This window comes from Hoplias malabaricus, chromosome 12 (assembly GCF_029633855.1).
Source record: "Hoplias malabaricus isolate fHopMal1 chromosome 12, fHopMal1.hap1, whole genome shotgun sequence".
In the NCBI taxonomy this organism is placed as follows: Eukaryota; Metazoa; Chordata; class Actinopteri; order Characiformes; family Erythrinidae; genus Hoplias; species Hoplias malabaricus.
This window is the reverse complement of record NC_089811.1, coordinates 26,386,806-26,405,779: the sequence shown is the minus strand read 5'-3', so window position 1 is coordinate 26,405,779 and position 18,974 is coordinate 26,386,806. Positions and strand designations below refer to the sequence as shown.

Sequence of the window (18,974 nt, the reverse complement as noted above, 5' to 3'; positions counted from 1 at the left end):
CACTTTTGTCTAACACTGTGCAAACCAGAATAAAAAGATGCAATGTGTCCCAGGAGTAATGTATCCACTTCCTCTTGCTCAGATGTAATAAATTTGTATAACTACACATTTAAATTTGATCTGAGACATGTCGGGCCAGCAAAATATAAACCACATGTGAAAGAAGTTGTTTTCACAGAACTTGGGGTGCTTTATCACTCAACATTTATAGATACAAAGGCAATTTAGAATTAAATTGACAGTTGTGCATTGGCCTGTCACAATAATTACAATATTGCCTTTTCAAACAATATACAGACATTTAAATCGGCCATTGTTTACCGTCGTGTTTATTTACATAGGAATTAACCAATTACCAATATTTTTAGACACTGTTCCTACAATATGTTTAGACTCTATTCCGGGGTTGTTGTCAATTTGTTTTATTTTTTTTAGGTAATTAAACATTTTATATTAAATTTCCAACATCTGTATAACTATGATTTTGCAGAAAATTCATTTCTGTTTAAAGGGGTGTAACTACATTATGCTAGTATATTTTCATTACATCAGTGGCAGAAATTGGTCTTGAAATTACTACAATATCCTTTATAGAAATTATTTCAGGGACAATATGTCAACAACAAAAATATGGCCATCGTGAGTTGTGTACCATTTATTTTGAGTCAAGCTCTCTTTGCCTATGTAACATCAGCTGTGAAACCAGGGTGATGACATCAGGATGCAGCAGGCAGTCCAGCAGATCATTGGTAGATATTTGTCCATACGTATCACCATCTGTTTTTGGCCATCCTGGTATCTGGACTACCTCCTCTTGCTTTTCTGTTTCTATAGCCTCAGGCTTTGCACTGTTTTGAGAGGAAAAGTGGGGGTTTGTGCCTTTGAGGTTCGTGACTGTTTGTTTCGGACGCTCGTCTGCATCACACGTGACTGGAATGAGGTGAGGTCCAAAGGGAACTGAATACGAAGGGGCAGTATCGATGGCTGTGGTCTTCAAACGTCCTGTGGAGTCCCGTTTCAAAGCAACAGCACTAGACTGGCCTGCAGATTCGGACCACTTCTCAGCATGGGTGCTCCTTTTATCCAAACATGCCTTTACTGCTAGATTCAAGTACCTTATGTTTTCATCGTGTGAAGAGATCCCTTCCTTTACAACAAAGAAAAAGCATTCATCATGGACAGAATGTCTGGCTAATTGTCACCTACATTCAACAGTTTGACCTCAGTTCACCTAAAGCCAAGGGATAATTTTATTCTACAAAAACAGGGCACAAATTTGTGGTCTCTACAGCTTGTGGTGCAGCATGAGGCACTGTCTCCTCAATGTTGTCATGCACTGCATTCCTAATTTCAAGGCTATTGTCTAAACCTGGACCAGAGCCAACAGGCAAATTCCTCATTTTCAACCATGTGTACAGGTCGAGAACAAGGCCAGTAGAACTAAAAAACAAAAAACGATAATCAATCCAGAAGCACCCTCTGCAGGGCAAAGGGCTTTATGCTCAGAATTCTCTTTTCATATGCTGTAGGCATTTATTAGAAAAAAAATATATAAATAAATAAATGAAAAAACTGTGGTAATTACTTTGTCCAAAAGTGAATAAGTAGTAAATTCACTGACAGTAGTCACACATTAAGGGCACCATGCCCAATTACAAAGTTCTAAGTGTAAGCGCTAGTATAATACTGCATTCTGTTTCTACATTAAAGTAGGGACCAACTCACAATTAATACCCTTCTTTTCAGAAGTACATTTTCATAAGCAGGTGTCAGGATTTTCAAATTAAAATTCAAATCAGGAATGTGGAATAGCCTTTATTACGTGAATCTAAGGCTATGTAAACATATCTGATCAGCCACAGTGCTGAAAACATTTTACTTGCTCATATTTTTCCAGTGAGGATAAGGAACATAATGCGTAAGGCGTTACGCTGATGTAGCAGAAAGTGTACCTCAGTAGGATTGAGCCAGTTGTCCTTGTTGTTGAGGCTTGGAGTGGTCTTAAGGGCACAGATGATGGTCTTAGTAAGAGCCTCCTCTAGTCTGGCCTCATCATCCACCTCCTGCATTGAAACACAATTGCATGACTACCAGAGGAATCTTAGGGGGGGGGCCTGGTCATTATTTATCATTCTGTAAGTCAGTGACAAGGATACAACTGACGGTTCCCTTGACCTTGCAGCAAAAGCCTGTGGCAGATAGAATTATGCACAACATACTCCTTGTACTATTCATTATTCGTCTGCTGCTTCAAAGAATTCATGTAGAGCACATCCTCCTCTGAATATACTGAAAAAACAAATCCTTTCTCAATTCAATTTTGTGATGTCACAAAACAAACACATTTACAAATACAGGCATACGACTGAAATAAAATGTGTTTCATTATGTTGATCTTCTAAGTGAATGTAGCTCATCCACTGCAGGACTTTTTTCTCCAAGTATTAGAGTGCAGTCTCTTTTTTAGCAAAAAGAAAAGAAAACAAACCCACAAAATTTGCTATACCAGGCACATGTGTTATAGCCTGAATGGGTCATTTTCCCCCATGTGTTAAATCCTCTGTATTCCCTGGAGAGGATACATTTTACATTTTAGGATACAACTTAGAAAATTGACAAATCATGTCATTTGACTAGAGGCAATAAAAGCTGTGCAAATAGAACAGAATGTGCCTTTTCTGCCTGGAGTTCCACCAGATCTCACTGAATGTATTAGAAGTGCTTCACCCTGAAACATGAAATTTGTTTCGGATAGGCATTACCCATACATTTTATAAAGCTGCAAATAAACACGTCTTACCATCTCCATCCAAGAGTTCACGCTGACAGTTATGGGGTCTACCGATTCCACATAGTGCCACCAGTGTCTTGGGACAAACAGCACCTAATTTGAAGCAAGATGGAACACCATCAGGACAAAACGAAAGTTCATTTTTGAAACTGAATGTAAAATCATTTCAGCGATATGTATTGCAGAGTAGATAAAACAGATGCAATGGAGATGGTATAAATGAGGCTTTGGGAAACCCATAAATGCAAATGAGCATCTTGACTAGGACAGAATAAGCAGTAGGTGCAGTAATCTGACATTAAAGACTACAGCACTCAGGCTTTCTGGATTTCTCAAGTGCCTTTGAGACAAAAACAACTGAAATGTGTGTCAATATTGTGATCGCCACTAGGGGTCAGCTGTACTCTATGTAATACTATGACATTGTGGTCACACAGCGAGTCCACTCGCTGAATAACCCTTGTGTTCATTTCAATAAACAGCGCCTGATAGTTCATTGGATAGCATTGTAAAATGTATTTATGCAGAATCTACACTGTTACAGAATTTTCCTCTGTTGATCTTTTTTAAATCTGACAAGTGAGGCGTACAAATGTTGGGAGAATATCTGTATCACCAAAACATAACAGGGCTCATATACACACTGAATGACCATTGGATTAGGAACACCGATTTTGTATCTACAGTCAGTGTCCATTTTATCAACTCCATTGATCGTACAGCAGCACTTTGTAGGTCTACAATTAGAGACTGTAGTGCAAGGGTGAGCAATCTTATCTCCAAAGGGCCGGCGTGGCTACTGTTTTTTTTTCCCAACCCACCAGGAAGTCACATGATCGGTTGTTTTACTGAGACCAACTAATTAAAGGAGTGAAATCAGGTGTGCTCTGGCCTGAACGGACTAAAATCCAGCAGCCACACCGGCCCTTTGCAGATAAGACTGCCCACCCCTGCTGTAGTCTATTTGTTTCTCTGCATACTTCTTTTTAAAAAAAATGATCAGGACCACCACAGAACAGGTATGATTTGGGTGTTGGATCATTCCCAGTGCTGCAGTGACACTGACGTGGTGGTGTTGTGTGCTGGAATGAGTGGATCAGACATCAGTGCTGCTCGAGTTTTTAAATGCCATAGAGCTCTAGTTTAAGCATATATCTGAAGTTTGTAATAGACATAATACAAAATGTGCATTGCCCCTGTGAATTAGAATGATTGGCTCACTAGCTGTAGCTGCTAGAAAAACAGCATAAACAAAACCATACCTTGTCTGTAACAGCTCTAGTTGAGGATCGTGGTGGGCCTGGAGCCTACCCAGAATCAATGGGTGCAAGGCAGGAACACACCCTGGAGGGGGCGCCAGTCCTTCACAGGGCATGTCTCTCACACATACACCCCCTATGGACACTTTTTGAGTCCCCAATCCACCTACCAACGTGTGTTTTTTGGGCCAGGGGTGGAAACAAGAGCACCTGGAGGAAAGTGCTGCAAGTGGGCCAAAGTACAATAAAAACACCAGCATTTGACTGTGTCAGTTCAAATGTGTTCTGTGAATAAGCATTGGGAAAGCAGATGTCAACAGCTTTAGCTCTATTGTGCAATCAAAATAACATTTAAAAAAAAATAATTACAAAAGAAGACTGCAGTCACAGGCCTACTCATACCCCATTTTGTTTACTGAAGATTTTGACATTCATTTTTAATCATTTTGATCTGGCAGGCTTTAGAGGTTTAGCGGAAGAATGACAAAAATGAATGACACCAATTAGAGTCTGGCTGTGCTTTTAAAACAGTAATGTAGATAAAAGGGCACTGTTTTTTTGTTTTTTTTTTTTTTCTTAAATGACACATCAATCGCCCATCGATGATTACAATTCATCTCCACCATCTTTGGTCTTGATTCAATATTCTTAAGTAAACTGTTGGCAGGAAGGGGTCCCTGCAACATGGCCTGGTGTTTTCATATTAGTGTTAAAAAATGAGCCTGCAGAAAGAGAATGTCAGCTGCAGGAGTGGTTTCTTTTCTTCAGTTTCTGTGATTAGACACATTTGTCAGCAAGGAACACAGGATAATAGAGACCATGCTGGACGTCAAACTGTAAAACGTAAGTTTAAGGCACCAAGGAAAGAACAAAGTACAAAAACACTCGGCCATGCTTTGTTTGTAAGGGTGGGCTGTGTATTTGCAGTCTGGGGCAGTGGAGCAGCTTTGAGATCTCTCTGCGAGTATGGAAGTGTGTGTGTGTGTGTCTCCTGTCTTCATTAGTATGCTGTGGAAAGTGCAAGCACTCCCTGAGAGCACACTAGCTGTGTTGGACTGCCACTAATTGCCTTGCCACCGTCTCGCCTCTCAAAGAGCGAGAGCAGAGAGGCTTCACAGATGCTGGCAGAATCAGAAGGAGGTGGATGTGTGCGCACGCACACACACACACTTATGCACCCTACTGACTGCTTCATATCCATTGTTCAAACTGTGAATAAAGATAGCTGACTGTTTGGTTATAGCATTTTATGCGTGCCTAGAAATTTTTTGTAAGATGTTTATTTCTTTTTTTTTTCTCCCCACAGAAAGGTCTCAGCACCTACACCATGCAGAGCATTCAAACACCTGCTGCTTTTAACAGGTCTTTATAAAAACATCTCGCTCCTGTCAAAGTCTGACTTGGTTAAACACTCAAAATTAGGAAGGAACATATTTGTGAAATGTTGACAGTCCACGGCAGTTTTGTGCTCATAGCCGATGGCAAATAATATTCTGTCAGATATATGTATCTTTAAAGGTTTCAGCGTCTCTTAGGACTGTGGAAAGAATTTAATATTCCATGTGGATTATGATTATTTTTGAGACAAATTACACATAAAAGGCATCTAATATCTATCCTTACTTTATTGCATCTTTGTAGGAGCATTTCTGGAATATAATGATGAGACAAATCACAACATATTACTTCAAGTCTGTTTATGTGCCTTAGTTAAAATGGATGCACAACCCCCCCCCAAAAAAAAAAAAAAAACTGTTTGATTATAATACCACTGCTTTGCCAGTAATCAACACATTCATCTGTTTCACATCATCCTGATTGCTTAGAACGAATGTGATTTGTGTAAAACTGTGCTATCATATTTAATAATTACTAGTGCAACTGAGACTCCACTCGTTATTGACAAGAACCCTGTAATTGGACATGATTCGGGACCAGATTGTTCCTTACCTGCCCTGGCTGCAGAGTCACAACATGGGCTCTGGCTCTTTGGAAAGCAGGAAACCTGTATAAGTCAGGCCTAATCACATTGACCTGGCTGAAAACACTGGACTCTTCATATGGTATACGTGTTGGATACAGACATTCAGCATCTTCAGGGGGGAAGAGATGCCATCTTTTTCTGAAAAGAGATTATTATTATTATTATTATTATTATTATGAATAGAGATTATCATCATTTAGTGAAATTATTAATAGCAGCATTAGATTTTATTTGGCCACTATGCCGTACATGACTAACAGACAATGAATTGAATTTACACTAATAAATATTTCTTCATTCACCAAAACTGTCAGAAACATAATAAGTAGCATGCCATGTCTGATATACCAGCCATCTATCATTTATTAGATTCAGATTTACATGATTGTAGTGCAGTATGATCAATGTGCATTAATAAGAAATCTGACTTCTTGGGACCTCTCTTCACTTTCAGTCACTCTTCTCATCACACAAGCCCAGATGGGAATCTGAGATAACACCCAGAGAGTATCGTAAACCACACTCCAGGGACCTTTTATGACACAAGCTCTTAAAGGCTCAAGCAGTTCTCCTCAATGGAATGCAGAGAGACACAGACCCACATAATGTTCAACTTTGATTCAATGTCCTCTCACACATCTTAAAAGACTGTTAAAACTAAAAGAATCAAACATTCCTTAATTCCTAAATTCTTACATGGTAAACAAGTTGCATATGGGTACAACTGTGTGAAATGAATTCCATTTAGACAATAAAAACAAGTGGAATAAATTTACATGTGTTTAAAATCACCTTTTTATATGAACTTATGTAGGAACCAAGGTAGCTACATACACTGTGTGTTATTTGGTTAAGAATTATGTAAAACATGGTTTTGTTACTTTCTGTTAACATATAATCTTTTATATCGCAAAAGCATGATTCATAATTCTTGGATATTCATTCAACAGCAATCTTCTTTAAGACCTTGTCCTGTCAAGTGTCACAATGTGATTGGAGCAAGAGATGCTCCAATTCTCAATCCCTGAGAACCAATCAGGCTGTTGTGTAGGTGCTGTTTGTCCCAGGCAAAACCAGTGGTGCAGAATTCGAATGCTCAGGTTTTTAGAGTTTCAGCTTAGCTCTTCTCTTCAGCTCAGAACTCTCTTATGGCTCTCTCCTAAAACAGGCTTAGGCTCTTCAAGAAGGGTCCAGGCCAGAATAGAGAAAGAAAATGTAGAGAGATAAGAAAAGAGGACGGGTGGAATAAATGAGAAATTTGGGTTCACCCAAAGCTCAGCTAAAAGAGCCCAGAAATTCCAACCAGAATTTTATTTTAATTTCTAGTAGAAAAACTATAAATCCAGCCCCAGAGCATGAAAGAGAGACCTCAGACCTCTGACCTATAAAGTGGAGACAAGAGCTTCAGGATCAGGGACAAAGAAGGCCAAATGATACCTCAGAATGATCACCTTCTGAGGTGGTGTCTCTGAGCAAAGGCCCAGGAGAGACATGCAGGGAGGTGGCTCTCACAAGGAGGAAGATCAGCAAGGAAGGAGAATCCCACATGCCCCTCAGAATGCCACCAGCTCAGACAGAGTGGTTGCCGTGTCCAAGGCTATGTCTTTGACTAAAAGCCAAATGGAAGAAGAGGTGCAAAGCTACAAGCAAGTGTTTGCAAGAAGAAAGCTCAGCACTTCTGTGATGTCCTGCAAGCCATCTCCACTCCTCTCCAGGGATACGTAAGGTCACATGATTTCATTTCTTTCATAGCTCAGGAGATTTTTGCTGAATGCTTTGCTATAGCCGTTTTAGGATTTAGGGTAATTATCATAGAGAAATTCCCTCATACATTAATCTCCCTGCTCCCTCATGTATCGCTGTAATCCATTTCATTATTTGAATGTATAATCAATATTCAATATTACATTTAATAAACCAGTTGTGTGATAAAACCAGTTCTTGGTTATTTGTTTGTGTGTGCACCTGTCTTGTATGAAATTATTACTTTTAGGCCAGATTCAATTTCGGAGCCAAGAACCTACAGCGGGTCAATAATAATTTATGAATAATCATTAATTCTAGCTAATTCTGCTATATTATATGTAAAGTCATTCAACATGATAACCTACTTGTCCAAGCTAAAATTGGACAGGTAAAGACACTACATATTACTTAATAGCTCCCAAACATGGAGCTTAACAAAATGAATTAAATAATGAATTATTAATTAAATAATAATTTATTATCACTGACTCTGCTACATGATACAAAAAGAACACGACTCTTGTTTCTGCACATCTCAACATTTTCTCTTTGATGAAAGAGTGTTACTTTCTTTTTCCAAGATTCAATTTCTCCACATCTAGAAACTTTAAAGCTGAAATGGATTTCTTATTAAAATTTGTGTTACTATCAATATGTATAAATTCCACTGATTAATTAAGAATTTACAACAGCAAAGCATTGGCAATTAAGTATAATTTTAATTAAGTATAAAGTGTAAATGCCTAAGGCCACCAAGACCAATGCCAAGTATTAGCTACAGGGGTAAATACCATCAGCACTAAGCTATGATGGAATGGACCGGCATTCTTTGGAGTGTAGGTGCACATTCCAATAATTGGGGATGGACTGGAGTTTGATCTAGATCTACTAATAATCAGTGCCTGATTTTAATAAAACTTAATTAGTTCTCACATCAATGTTCTAACATCTAGGAGAACCAAAGGCCTAGATAAAATTAATTTAAAAAAATCTAAAACTAAATAAATTGATTTCAGAATAAACTGTCAACAAACAAAGACATTGCTTATTTACTCATTAGAAAAGCGTGCTGCGGGTCTTTTAAAATGAGATGACCTCCCAAGAGACCACAAAGCTTTTCGAGGTTCTATTATCCAACAAATATAACAATACAATATTTCCTCACAAAATGTCTGTGCAATTATGCACTTTTTATGATAAAGAAACAAGTGAATGAAATTATATAACTGGCCTGCAACTAGTTATTTCTCAGAAAATCCGAATGCTGTGGGAAGTAATTATTTGGCTTTCCACTGAAGTTAAGCTTTAAACCTGTTCTCTAGCGCTCTCTTATACATAAATACACCACTAACCAAATAATGCCATTCTCAAGATCTTTGCTGAACACACTGCAGTCTTTTCCAAATTCCACAGTTATCCATGGACACCAGGTCACAGAACTGTGTGTGTGCTTGGACATGTACAAAACCATAATAAACTTTTGTAAAAACACTGATAAAATGTTTTTCCAGATAGGAAATACATTAGAATATTGGTTTGACATGTGTCATAAGGACATTTATGGTATCCTAAAGCTTTTTCAGTGGGTTTTATACAGGCACATCAATGCACCATTACCTGCCTTGAATTTGAAAGACAAGATTACAGCCGTAGGTGTCAAGGTGACACAGAGTATTAGCGCCATTAGTACCGATCCAGAGAGTGCTCTCTCGCCCATCACGGCCAGGGTAGCCGAAGTCTGACCACTTCAAATCCTGCAACACATCAAGGTTCATTTGTCTCTTTGAGTAAAGATTCATCATTAACAGGAGCATTTACTGTAATGGTCACCATGTGGAAAATTAGCTCAGTAGAATGGCCAAACAGAGGAGAAAAGGGAAAAAAAGAAAAAGGCCACCCCACATAACAAGCTCATTATCAATGCATTCATTATTTCATCTTTTAGAATAATCATAATGGAATGGTTGTGATGCAAAAACGAAAAATGAGCATATTTACTCTTTACACACTGCATATTCTAACTACCTGTCAATCATTTTCTTTCAAACTTTCAAAAAGGAAACTGAGAAAGTGCTCAGGGATGCTGCCCAGCAACCTAGATAATGAAACCATTACCATATCCAGGAGACTGTAAATGACAGACTGTGCAATCTAGGCTTTCAGCAACTTTTAAATGGCACTATTCATCATTTAAGAAAAGCTCATGTCTGCCAGTCTCACAGGGCTTGGCTTTGGCAGGACTGTTGTCAAAAGAGAACACTGGCAGCTCATGAGCATTTATTATCATTTACAAAGGAAGAGAGTGTATGCCAGAGTCACACATTCAGGTCAAAACAACCTTGGAGTAAACTAATGCAAGTTCCTCACCACCACTGTCCCCCGACTGAACACGCCACAACATAAGGCATCATGAGGTTTGAGGACAAGAGCTGGAAATACATACAGAGTGATTTATTGCTTCATTTTTGTGAGCAAATCTGTGCATGTTCAGGAGATTAATTTAGGGGATGCTTTAAATGTGTGTAACATAGACTGAAATTTCAAGGAAGGGAGGGCTGAGGAATATTATAAGATTATTTATCATGACAGAAATTCCTCATAGATTTCAGTGGGCATGAGGCAAACTGGTGATGCTACAATAATGACAAAAGTTTTCACATAGAATTAAACGTTGGCTCTGATACATCTGTAAAGAAACATGCGGATGAGCTTTCTAACTGGGATTTACAATTTTCAGGTGTCAGAATCCAGATGTCTGCATATGATCAGAGAACTTGTTGCATTTTGCCCTAAACACAAATTCGTCATTGGACAGCTTTGTTGCTTCATATCAATGTCTTTGTTTACATGTGGTTTTTAATTGTGATTGTGTTGTACAGAATATATATATATATATATATATATATATATATATATATATATATATATATATATATATATATATATATATATATATATATATTTGTTTATTTTTTATTGATATATTTATATATTTATTGATATATATTTAAACACACTATTGCCAAAAGTTTCCCACCCACTTTCCTTTACAAAATTTCAGGCAACGATACACACTCATGTGAAATAAGACAAATTCAGCAGTCCTCCTCTGTCTGTGAGATGTAATTGGTGTGTAAAATTTGCCAAGTTCCTAGCCGTCTTGATGAGCATATGAACAGCGGAGTAATGTAACTAATGCAGAGCCAAACATAGCTCCAGAAACACAAAAACGGAGCGTGTTCCTGTTTTATTTCCTATTACTTATTAGTATGAAACTTTGTAAATGACCCCGTCCAGTGCCACTGGGCGATAACATTGTATTTGAGACACTCAGCTCTTTCTTGAGTTACTGAACGTCGACACGCCCACAGATAAAGCCATGGTTCGTGCTGAAGAACGTACTCCATTTTGGTTACAGCTGGGAACTAATGTTTCTGGTTCGTGAACCAGTTTATGTTGGTGGACACGTGCCAAATGATTCCACATTTATTTCATGAACTGGAACTGTTCTCTTGTTGGTGGAAAAGTGCTATGTGAAATATGGCTGAACTAAAAACAGGTGGTATAGTAGCATCACTTTGTGAAATATGACTGAACTAACAGCAGAAAGTTAAATAACATTCTGACTCACACATGCACGTTTCAACATTAGGAGTCAGCCAGTCAGTCAGTCTGTGAAAATGCCTTTTCTAGGCCAGCCCGTTAGATGATCCGGCAAAAATGAATTGATGTTAGAGACAACTATGTTAACTCAGTTGCTATTGATCTCTGAAAGTTCACAGTTTCTCACTTTGCTAAGTTGCAAATGTAACGGCTCAGTCTAAAATGATTAAGTGCATTCTGAATTATTGTTTTTCAGTTATGTATTCCTGTGATTGAGCTAAACAATGCAAAATACACACGTCAAGTGAAACAAATAACTTGGTATTGTATAAGAAATCATATGCCCAACAGTTCATGGAAACATGTTTATCCACCATTTCTTTTATTTTTAAGAGAGGTTCTTTTTTGCCTTTAAATGTAGTAAAATCTACCTTTTTTGGGGACAAATTTAGACTTACACGTTAAAATATTTCTGTGAGGATCGGATAGTACATGGGGGATATACATCACTCAAGGGAATGCCCTCCCACTGGTCTGGGGACTTTATGCACCTCTGGTCAATGCCTGACATAGCACATTGTTACCTTAGGCTCAAGTGCAGCTTCTCCAGAGCATTCCATTTGCTTTTCTTGTTTATAAAAGCTGTGCACACCACTAAATGTGTCCACAATCGGGTAGACATTTAAGTAAACTAAAATATTATATTAAAGGTTATTTACAAATTTAGGACATAAAATGTATATGACTAAAAACAAAGAATAATAACAGAATAAGGCAGGGATGTTGTGTTACCTTAAACATGGAAGACTTGTCTTGTAAAAGCAGGGCAAGATACTTATAGTCAGCATAAGCCCAGAATTCTGAAAGAGGGTAGGCAGTGAATGGGCCAACAGATGAGTCATTATTTCCCCTGGTCCAGCACAAAAACTCTGCAAGGGTTGCTTTGACATATGAACACTCTGTTTCAAAAAGTGGACCTGGCAAAGAAAGAAGAAAGACAGAATTGGAATCTAAAACTAGACACAGAGAGGTAGGGATTGTTAGGACAACTGTCATCAATAAGACCTCAAAGACAATTTCAAGCCAGCCACTGTTCATTCTAAATGAAATGCTTATTGATTCAAGAATCAAATTAGGATGAAATGCCAAATCTCTGCAACCTGGATATCAAAAGCTTTTTATATGACATGTGGGATTTTATCTATCTACAGTCTTGTGTCTTTTGAAAGTGTATTTTTCAATTAAACCAAGAGAATGTTTTGATCCAGTTACCTACTTGTTTGAACTGTATGAGAGCAGTAATGATTATTAAGTGTAATAAAATGACCCCTTCTGACAGTGTGTGTCTTCTGTCCGACATTGTTTTTGAAAAAAAAAATTATTCAGAAATCAAATTAACCAACAATATACTGAAAAAAATGTCTACCTTGGTCATGCTGTGAGAGTAAATTATCTGTTCCTGCCACTGACGCACACCAAGTGAGCACCAAAATAAGTTGCCATTCTTAAGCTTAAATAATCAAATAGCTTATTGACATTCTGAACTACAGTGCAAGATCATTGGATTAGCAACACCTGCCTTGTATCTACACTCAATGTCCATTTTATAAGCTCCACTGACAGGTAGAACAACAAAGTGCACACATGTAGTCCACCTGTTTCTCTACATAGTTTCTTATCCCCATTTCCTGTTCTTCAATGGTCAGGATCACCACAGAGCAGGTATGATTTGGGTGGTGGATCAATCTCAGCGCTACAATATAACTGACATGTCAGTGTGTGAGATGCTGGTACAAGTGGATCAGACACTGCACAGTGCTAGAGTTTTTAAACACCCCAGTGTCATTGATGGATAGTCCACCAGCCAAAAAAATTAATGAAATAAATAATCATGTCAACAGCATCCACTGATTAAGAACTAGAGGACAAAAAACACAAACTTCAGCAACAGATGAGCTACTGTCTCTGACTTTACATCTACAAGGTGGACCAACAAGTTAGATGAGTTTAACAGAGTGGACAGTGAGTGTATTTAAAAACTCAAGCAACACTGTTGTGTCAGACCTACTCATACCAGCACAACACACACTTAAACACCACCACCATCCACCATGTCAGTGTCACTGCAGCACTGAGAATGATCCACCAACAAAATCATACCTGTTGGCCCTGATCAATGAAGAATGTATGGTCAGTGGAGCTGATAAAATGAACAATGAGTATAGATACAAGGTATGTGTTCCTAATCCAGTGATTGTTCAATGTATATTCATATTAGTTAATGAATTCATTCATTCATTGTCTGTCATTGCCGGGTAACGTGCAGTAAGTGATTCCTTGCTTTATTTGTTTTAAGGGTTATAAATAACCCTTAAAGACTCCTGGACATTTCCCTGTTACTTCATGTTCTTTGTGGACTTCCAATGTTCAAAGACATTTCAAAATTTATTTATTTATTTTTGTAAAATGCAGTAAAAACAAGAATCTGTGATATGTTAATTATCTTGTTTTAAACTTGATACCTCTTATTTTTCAGACTAAAATTGTGAAAAGTTGATGCAAATGCATGTTTACCGCTGGTGTTACACCACCTCTTTTTTAATTACACTTATTAGACATTTGGAAACTGAGGATTTTAACTGTTGCATATTTGAAAGTAAATTGCTTGTTACAGGACTTCTTAACCGTAAATGGTCTCCGCTGTCTGAATCTCCTTTTAAATGACACACATTAGCAGACAGATCTAGACTGTAGGCAGGCCAGTCAAGCATACACACGTCACACTGATGACAGCTTACGTCTCTTTAAAATTCCAATATAAACCTCCACATCAATTATATATCCACACAAGCCACCAATGCCATGACAGTAGATTTTTCACCTATCCCTAATAGAGGCTTCTCTGGATTTCCTTAATCTTTTCCATTATGTCCATTAAATGCTAAAAAGAAAAATAGATTTTTGAACTGTTCTTTATTACAATTCACTCTTGAAGATCAAATCAGTGAGACATGACCTACCTTTCATAACTTTTGTATTCATCTCCTAACTGTGCAATGTTTTAAAATTGTCTTCAATATTCTGTTAAATTTTCACTCTTCTTTTGCTTTCATTCCAACATGTATGGTGATTTACAGGCACCCAATTCAAAATTCCTTTGTAACTACAAAATAATATTAAGTTGATTAGTGAAAACCACTGAAATATTTATTTATACATTTGTCATTTAAATAAAGGTTCCAGAGATCTGACAAATCATAGACTCTTGTTTTTATTGCATTTAAAAATAAGAAAAAAAAATCCAAAAAGACTGGGTAAAGTCATTTGTATATATATATATATATATATATATATAAAACCTACCAATCGGTAGACCATGGCACATGACTGCGGGTATGTGGAATATGTATTATTTTTGGGATAAATTCAAATGTATCCCAGATATTTCAAACATAAATCTTGCAGACATTTTAACTTCAGACCAGCCACAATCAAACCTTTAAGAATGAATGCTACATTATCTTCTTAGTTTTAATTAATACATTGAAAGTTGTAGTACTTACCCTTCTCTTCTACTTTTTTCCCAATACGGAAACATATTGGCTTCTCTTCTAGACAATGTGCCAAATGATTTACAGACCAGTTCTTCCCAGGCCAGTCATCTGTCATGTTCAGGAACACGGCTGGTCTACTCAGACACTGGATTATCCTCTGTATTTCCTTTGGGCTGAATGGTTTAGAGGCCATATCTGTAGAAATCACTGCAAACAGTAGTTTTATTCAGGATGTCATTAAGCAGGCAGCAGGGTCTTTTATAACAGAGCTAATCTAATCTAGAAATTTGGAGTGGAGTGTAAAACATACATGTCTTCAAAAACCTGTTTGAAAAATTATTCAAATCCAAGCTACTGTCTGATCCCTAAAATGTTTTAAAGCAAATGATTGTTGGAGCTGGGGATTCTGACATCACTGTGCATCCCTGATACAAGGGCGGAACAAATTGTTGTAAATATAGAATTATGATTTATTTTTTATTTGTTTATTTTTTAAATATATATTTATTAATTTTTTGGAGACAGTGGTAATTCACGTCACGTCTGCCCTCCCTTTTCTTCTGGACACACACAGATTTGTGTGCCACTCACCAAAGGTGACAAGCAAAGTCAAAATTTTAGTTTTGCTCCGTCTTGTGACATCCCTCAAAATGAAGGGGCGCAAATGTCTTAACGTGTGTAAAATATTAACAATGCTTAGGAACGACTTAATATATGGGAATGAGATATTTAATGTGTGGTAAAACAAATTACAACATTTCATTTCCAATCTCTTATTCAGATTTCCCTATTTTGAAGGGGTGTCCCCAGCAGGGCTCCCTAGTCTTCAGCCACGTGGGAATTATCTATGTACATTTATTAGAAAGAGTGTGCAGTAACGGGGATTAGCCCAAAAAAATCTAAACGTTCACAGCAGTCCGTGAAGGAAGTGGGGAGTCGTTTGAGCTTGGACTTTGTAAATGCCGCCTAAAGGGTATCACGAAGGGTAACACAAAGCTGGATTTCTCGGTTTACCCAGATGACTTAAGCCCAGAATCAAGACTGTCCAATTGGAACAGAGCGGAGGGAGGATTCCATCCTCATCCTGGGCTTTATTTAACGGGCTCATCTTTGTGGAATACACCCTGAGGTGGCTGGGTCATTGGGCCGCCCCAACGTGCCTTTGTACTTTTTTAAATGCAGTCACTAACCTAGTGTTTTCAATTATACAGGTTTACAGAAGTGCCGCGGAATGCGGTTCAAAGACCAAACACACATAAAATAATATTCTAAGCCTCACGTTTTCTAAACAAGTTTTCGATTATATTCCAAGAAAATGTACAAGACGTTGTAAACAAACTCACGTGAGAGCCTGGGCTGCCTTTTTTTCAGGAGACGCTTGGGAAGTGAAACTGCAGCCATTTCGGCTCTATCTGTGGTCAGAGGCTCGGTTCTCTTCAGGCTCCTCTTCAGATCCGCCATGGAGAACCGACAGCCGCAGTTTCCAAACATCTGCGTCATATCCGCTTGAAGTCACGCATGCGTGGTAAAGTTTAAATTGTGTCCGTGTTGACAGCGGTTGTTTTTGTTTCGGTCGGCCGGTGAAAGCGGCGGCTCTGAAGGTTGTAGCCGTTTTGTGTGGTTGTTACGGCTCTGTGTGTGTGATTATTGCCGGCCCGCTGTATGATTGTGGTCGGTTACATATAAGACACTGAATCGCAGCGCACAAAAAAAAAAAAAAACTCCGGGTAATTCGCGGGTCGTGTTTATGGGCGCAGCGGAGAGCACCGAAGGGGAAAGGGAGCCACTTCTCGCCCCCTCACAGCCCCAGGACCACAGCTCTCAGGCTCCCACCATCAGTAGGGTGTACGCGAGAAGATGGGTGGTCCTCACCCTGTTCTCAGTGCTGAGCTTTCTTCAGGGGATGGTATGGAACACTTGGGGTCCGATACAGAACTCGGCCAGACAAGCATTCGAATTCACCTCCACGGACATCGCGGTCCTGGTGCTCTGGGGGCCGGTGGGATACATCCCATGGCTCTTGTTCGTGTGGCTCATGGATAAAAAAGGTGAGGAAGGGTTGTTGTTTCAACTACAGCCACGTGCCATTGTTACTATCTCGGAGTAGCCTGTTTCTCAATGGCCAAGTGGAAACAAACAACTCAATACCGAGTTTTCAAATCCAGCAACGTAAGCGTCTTAAGTGTTTGTGTACACGACGTAAACACTGTTATTTTTCCAAAACTGTGTAAGTGGTTAATAAGGGCCTGTTTATGTTGAGCCACTTAATAAATTATAGTGTGCAGATATGGTGGTCAAAGCTTTTGTTAAGATTAAATTAGCCACATCTCTAAGAAGACAAAATGTATGTTACAGTCCTGTGCTTTAGACTAGAAAAAATCATGAACAGAAAATCTTCAGTCACTCTCCTTCAGATTCATTGTTTGCTTGACTTCATGGTTTTCAAGTGTAATTCAGAAACTACTTTGTAAATATGGCAGCATTTCATCCTATATTCAAATCAGTTCAAAGAATTGATCAGTCTAAAAGCAACCTGACAACTGAAATAAGACATATATAACAAGACAAAGACTGTTTTGGTGGCCTCGGGATATGTTACACTGCTGCTTTTTGGTGGTAGTCTTCAGAAAAGATAAACATAAATGTAGAGCAGCCACATTGAAGTAGCCTTGTAATAGACTTAATAGTCATTTCTTACTTCACTGTTTGACTAGATTATTTAGGTATACATGATGTTTTTTTCATCTGTCTATAACAGTCTGTCTTGGACATATTGGAATCTGTCAGTAGAGAGTGTAGGGTAAACTCTAAAAATGTTCAGATGGTTGGAGTTTGTCCTTCTGACATTTGGTTGTCACGAAACCAGTTCCACATCACATGCCAGGCACAATCCCGTCAGCAAATCATCAGGTGATATTTTTAAAATGACAGGCACTTCATCTCTAGTGTAAATCCTTTTAATGAGCATCTGTTTTATGAATAATAAAGTGGCCTTGAAGGTTGAGTAATCTCATTTTGAGAATCCAGGGTGTCACCAGGTACATAGTCAAATGTGAATGATTTCTTTTTGTGCTTTTCAATTATAGATGTACATGGTTTAAATAGTGGCATTAAATGTGTGAAGTTTTTCCCCCACCTACCAAGGTACAACCTGAAATTTAAAATGTCCTAGGACCTCCGTTCCCCACCGAAATTACAGGTCTCTTTAGAGCAGGCATATCACACACCCTTGACCCCGTTAGAGTTCTTATCAGGCCCACTCAATGGATTTAGAACCCAGGTCTAAATTACAATCACTGTTTTAAATGCTATTTTACCATGTGTAAAATAATGATTGCTATACTGCCAATAAATCCCTACTTTACAAAAAACGCTAATATCTTTCATAAAGTGAAAGAAAAGTTTGTAAAGAAAGTTTTCTTTAGTTTGCATATGACTGCATCATATATGAGACAGAATAGAATAATGTAGCTCTTGCATTTGGGATTTTTCAGTTTGAAAATATATGTGTAAAACGCAGTCTCATATATTTATTGGAGGGAGAGGCCAAGAGGCAAACATTTTGTCAGCTTCAGTTTGACTGTCTGAACTATTTATTTTCAGTTTATTATACCTTTCAGACAAATACTTATGAACAGGTCGTGTCTCACTGGTCCACCTAATTTTTTTTTCTTTTTTCTTTTACTCAACATTGCATTTTACCTAAACAAAGTCTGAAACCTTTTCGAGCCTTTGACTAACAGGGTAATATATGCATACAGCTTACTCAGCTCTGCAGAAGGGAAACATACAGGCTTTTTGAGATTTGAAAATGCTGGTGAATCTTGTTTTATAGCCAGAAGGCTACAGAGACATGTTGTGGTTCATTAATGTAGTAGTTAAACGGTTACATAAACGCACAATTCCAGTTACTTAAGCTGACCACAGTAAGATATTGGCAAGTTGGATGTTTGGAACACATGCATTGAGACATGTCAGGGGCCTTACAAAAACAATTCTAACCATTGATAGCAGTTGGTGTTTGCTTATTTTCGCTT

At 38.2% G+C, this 18,974-nt stretch overlaps 2 protein-coding genes across 2 annotated transcripts in view; one reads left to right on the top strand and one right to left on the bottom strand.

Moving 5' to 3' along the window:
• Positions 1-179: 179 nt before the first annotated feature.
• Positions 180-16,443, bottom strand: hspbap1 (hspb associated protein 1). The gene is made up of 8 exons (XM_066686854.1): positions 16,281-16,443; positions 14,947-15,144; positions 12,176-12,360; positions 9,398-9,534; positions 6,001-6,172; positions 2,801-2,884; positions 1,953-2,063; positions 180-1,147 (listed from the first exon to the last, which is right to left on the bottom strand). The coding sequence occupies exons 1-8, from the start codon at positions 16,435-16,437 to the stop codon at positions 656-658; spliced, it is 1,536 nt and encodes a 511-aa protein (XP_066542951.1). The 5' UTR covers positions 16,438-16,443; the 3' UTR covers positions 180-655.
• The window catches only part of slc49a4 (solute carrier family 49 member 4), a 38,687-nt gene continuing 35,765 nt past the window's right edge, over positions 16,053-18,974 (top strand). Inside the window, exon 1 of the mRNA XM_066686855.1 lies at positions 16,053-16,985. Within this exon, the coding sequence (XP_066542952.1) occupies positions 16,685-16,985 (301 nt within the window). The 5' untranslated portion in view covers positions 16,053-16,684. The remainder of the gene's footprint in view (positions 16,986-18,974) is intronic.

What these genes read in the sequence shown, in the direction of transcription:
- hspbap1 (XM_066686854.1), bottom strand. Translation starts at nt 16,437, where the DNA reads ATGACGCAGATGTTTGGAAACTGCGGCTGTCGGTTCTCCATGGCGGAT. An exon ending in TGACTCTGCAGCCAGGGCAG is followed by an intron (nt 2,885 to 6,000) that starts GTAAGGAACAAT and finishes GCTTCAAATTAG; the next exon opens with GTGCTGTTTGTCCCAAGACA. An exon ending in TGAACTCTTGGATGGAGATG is followed by an intron (nt 2,064 to 2,800) that starts GTAAGACGTGTT and finishes GTTTCAATGCAG; the next exon opens with GAGGTGGATGATGAGGCCAG.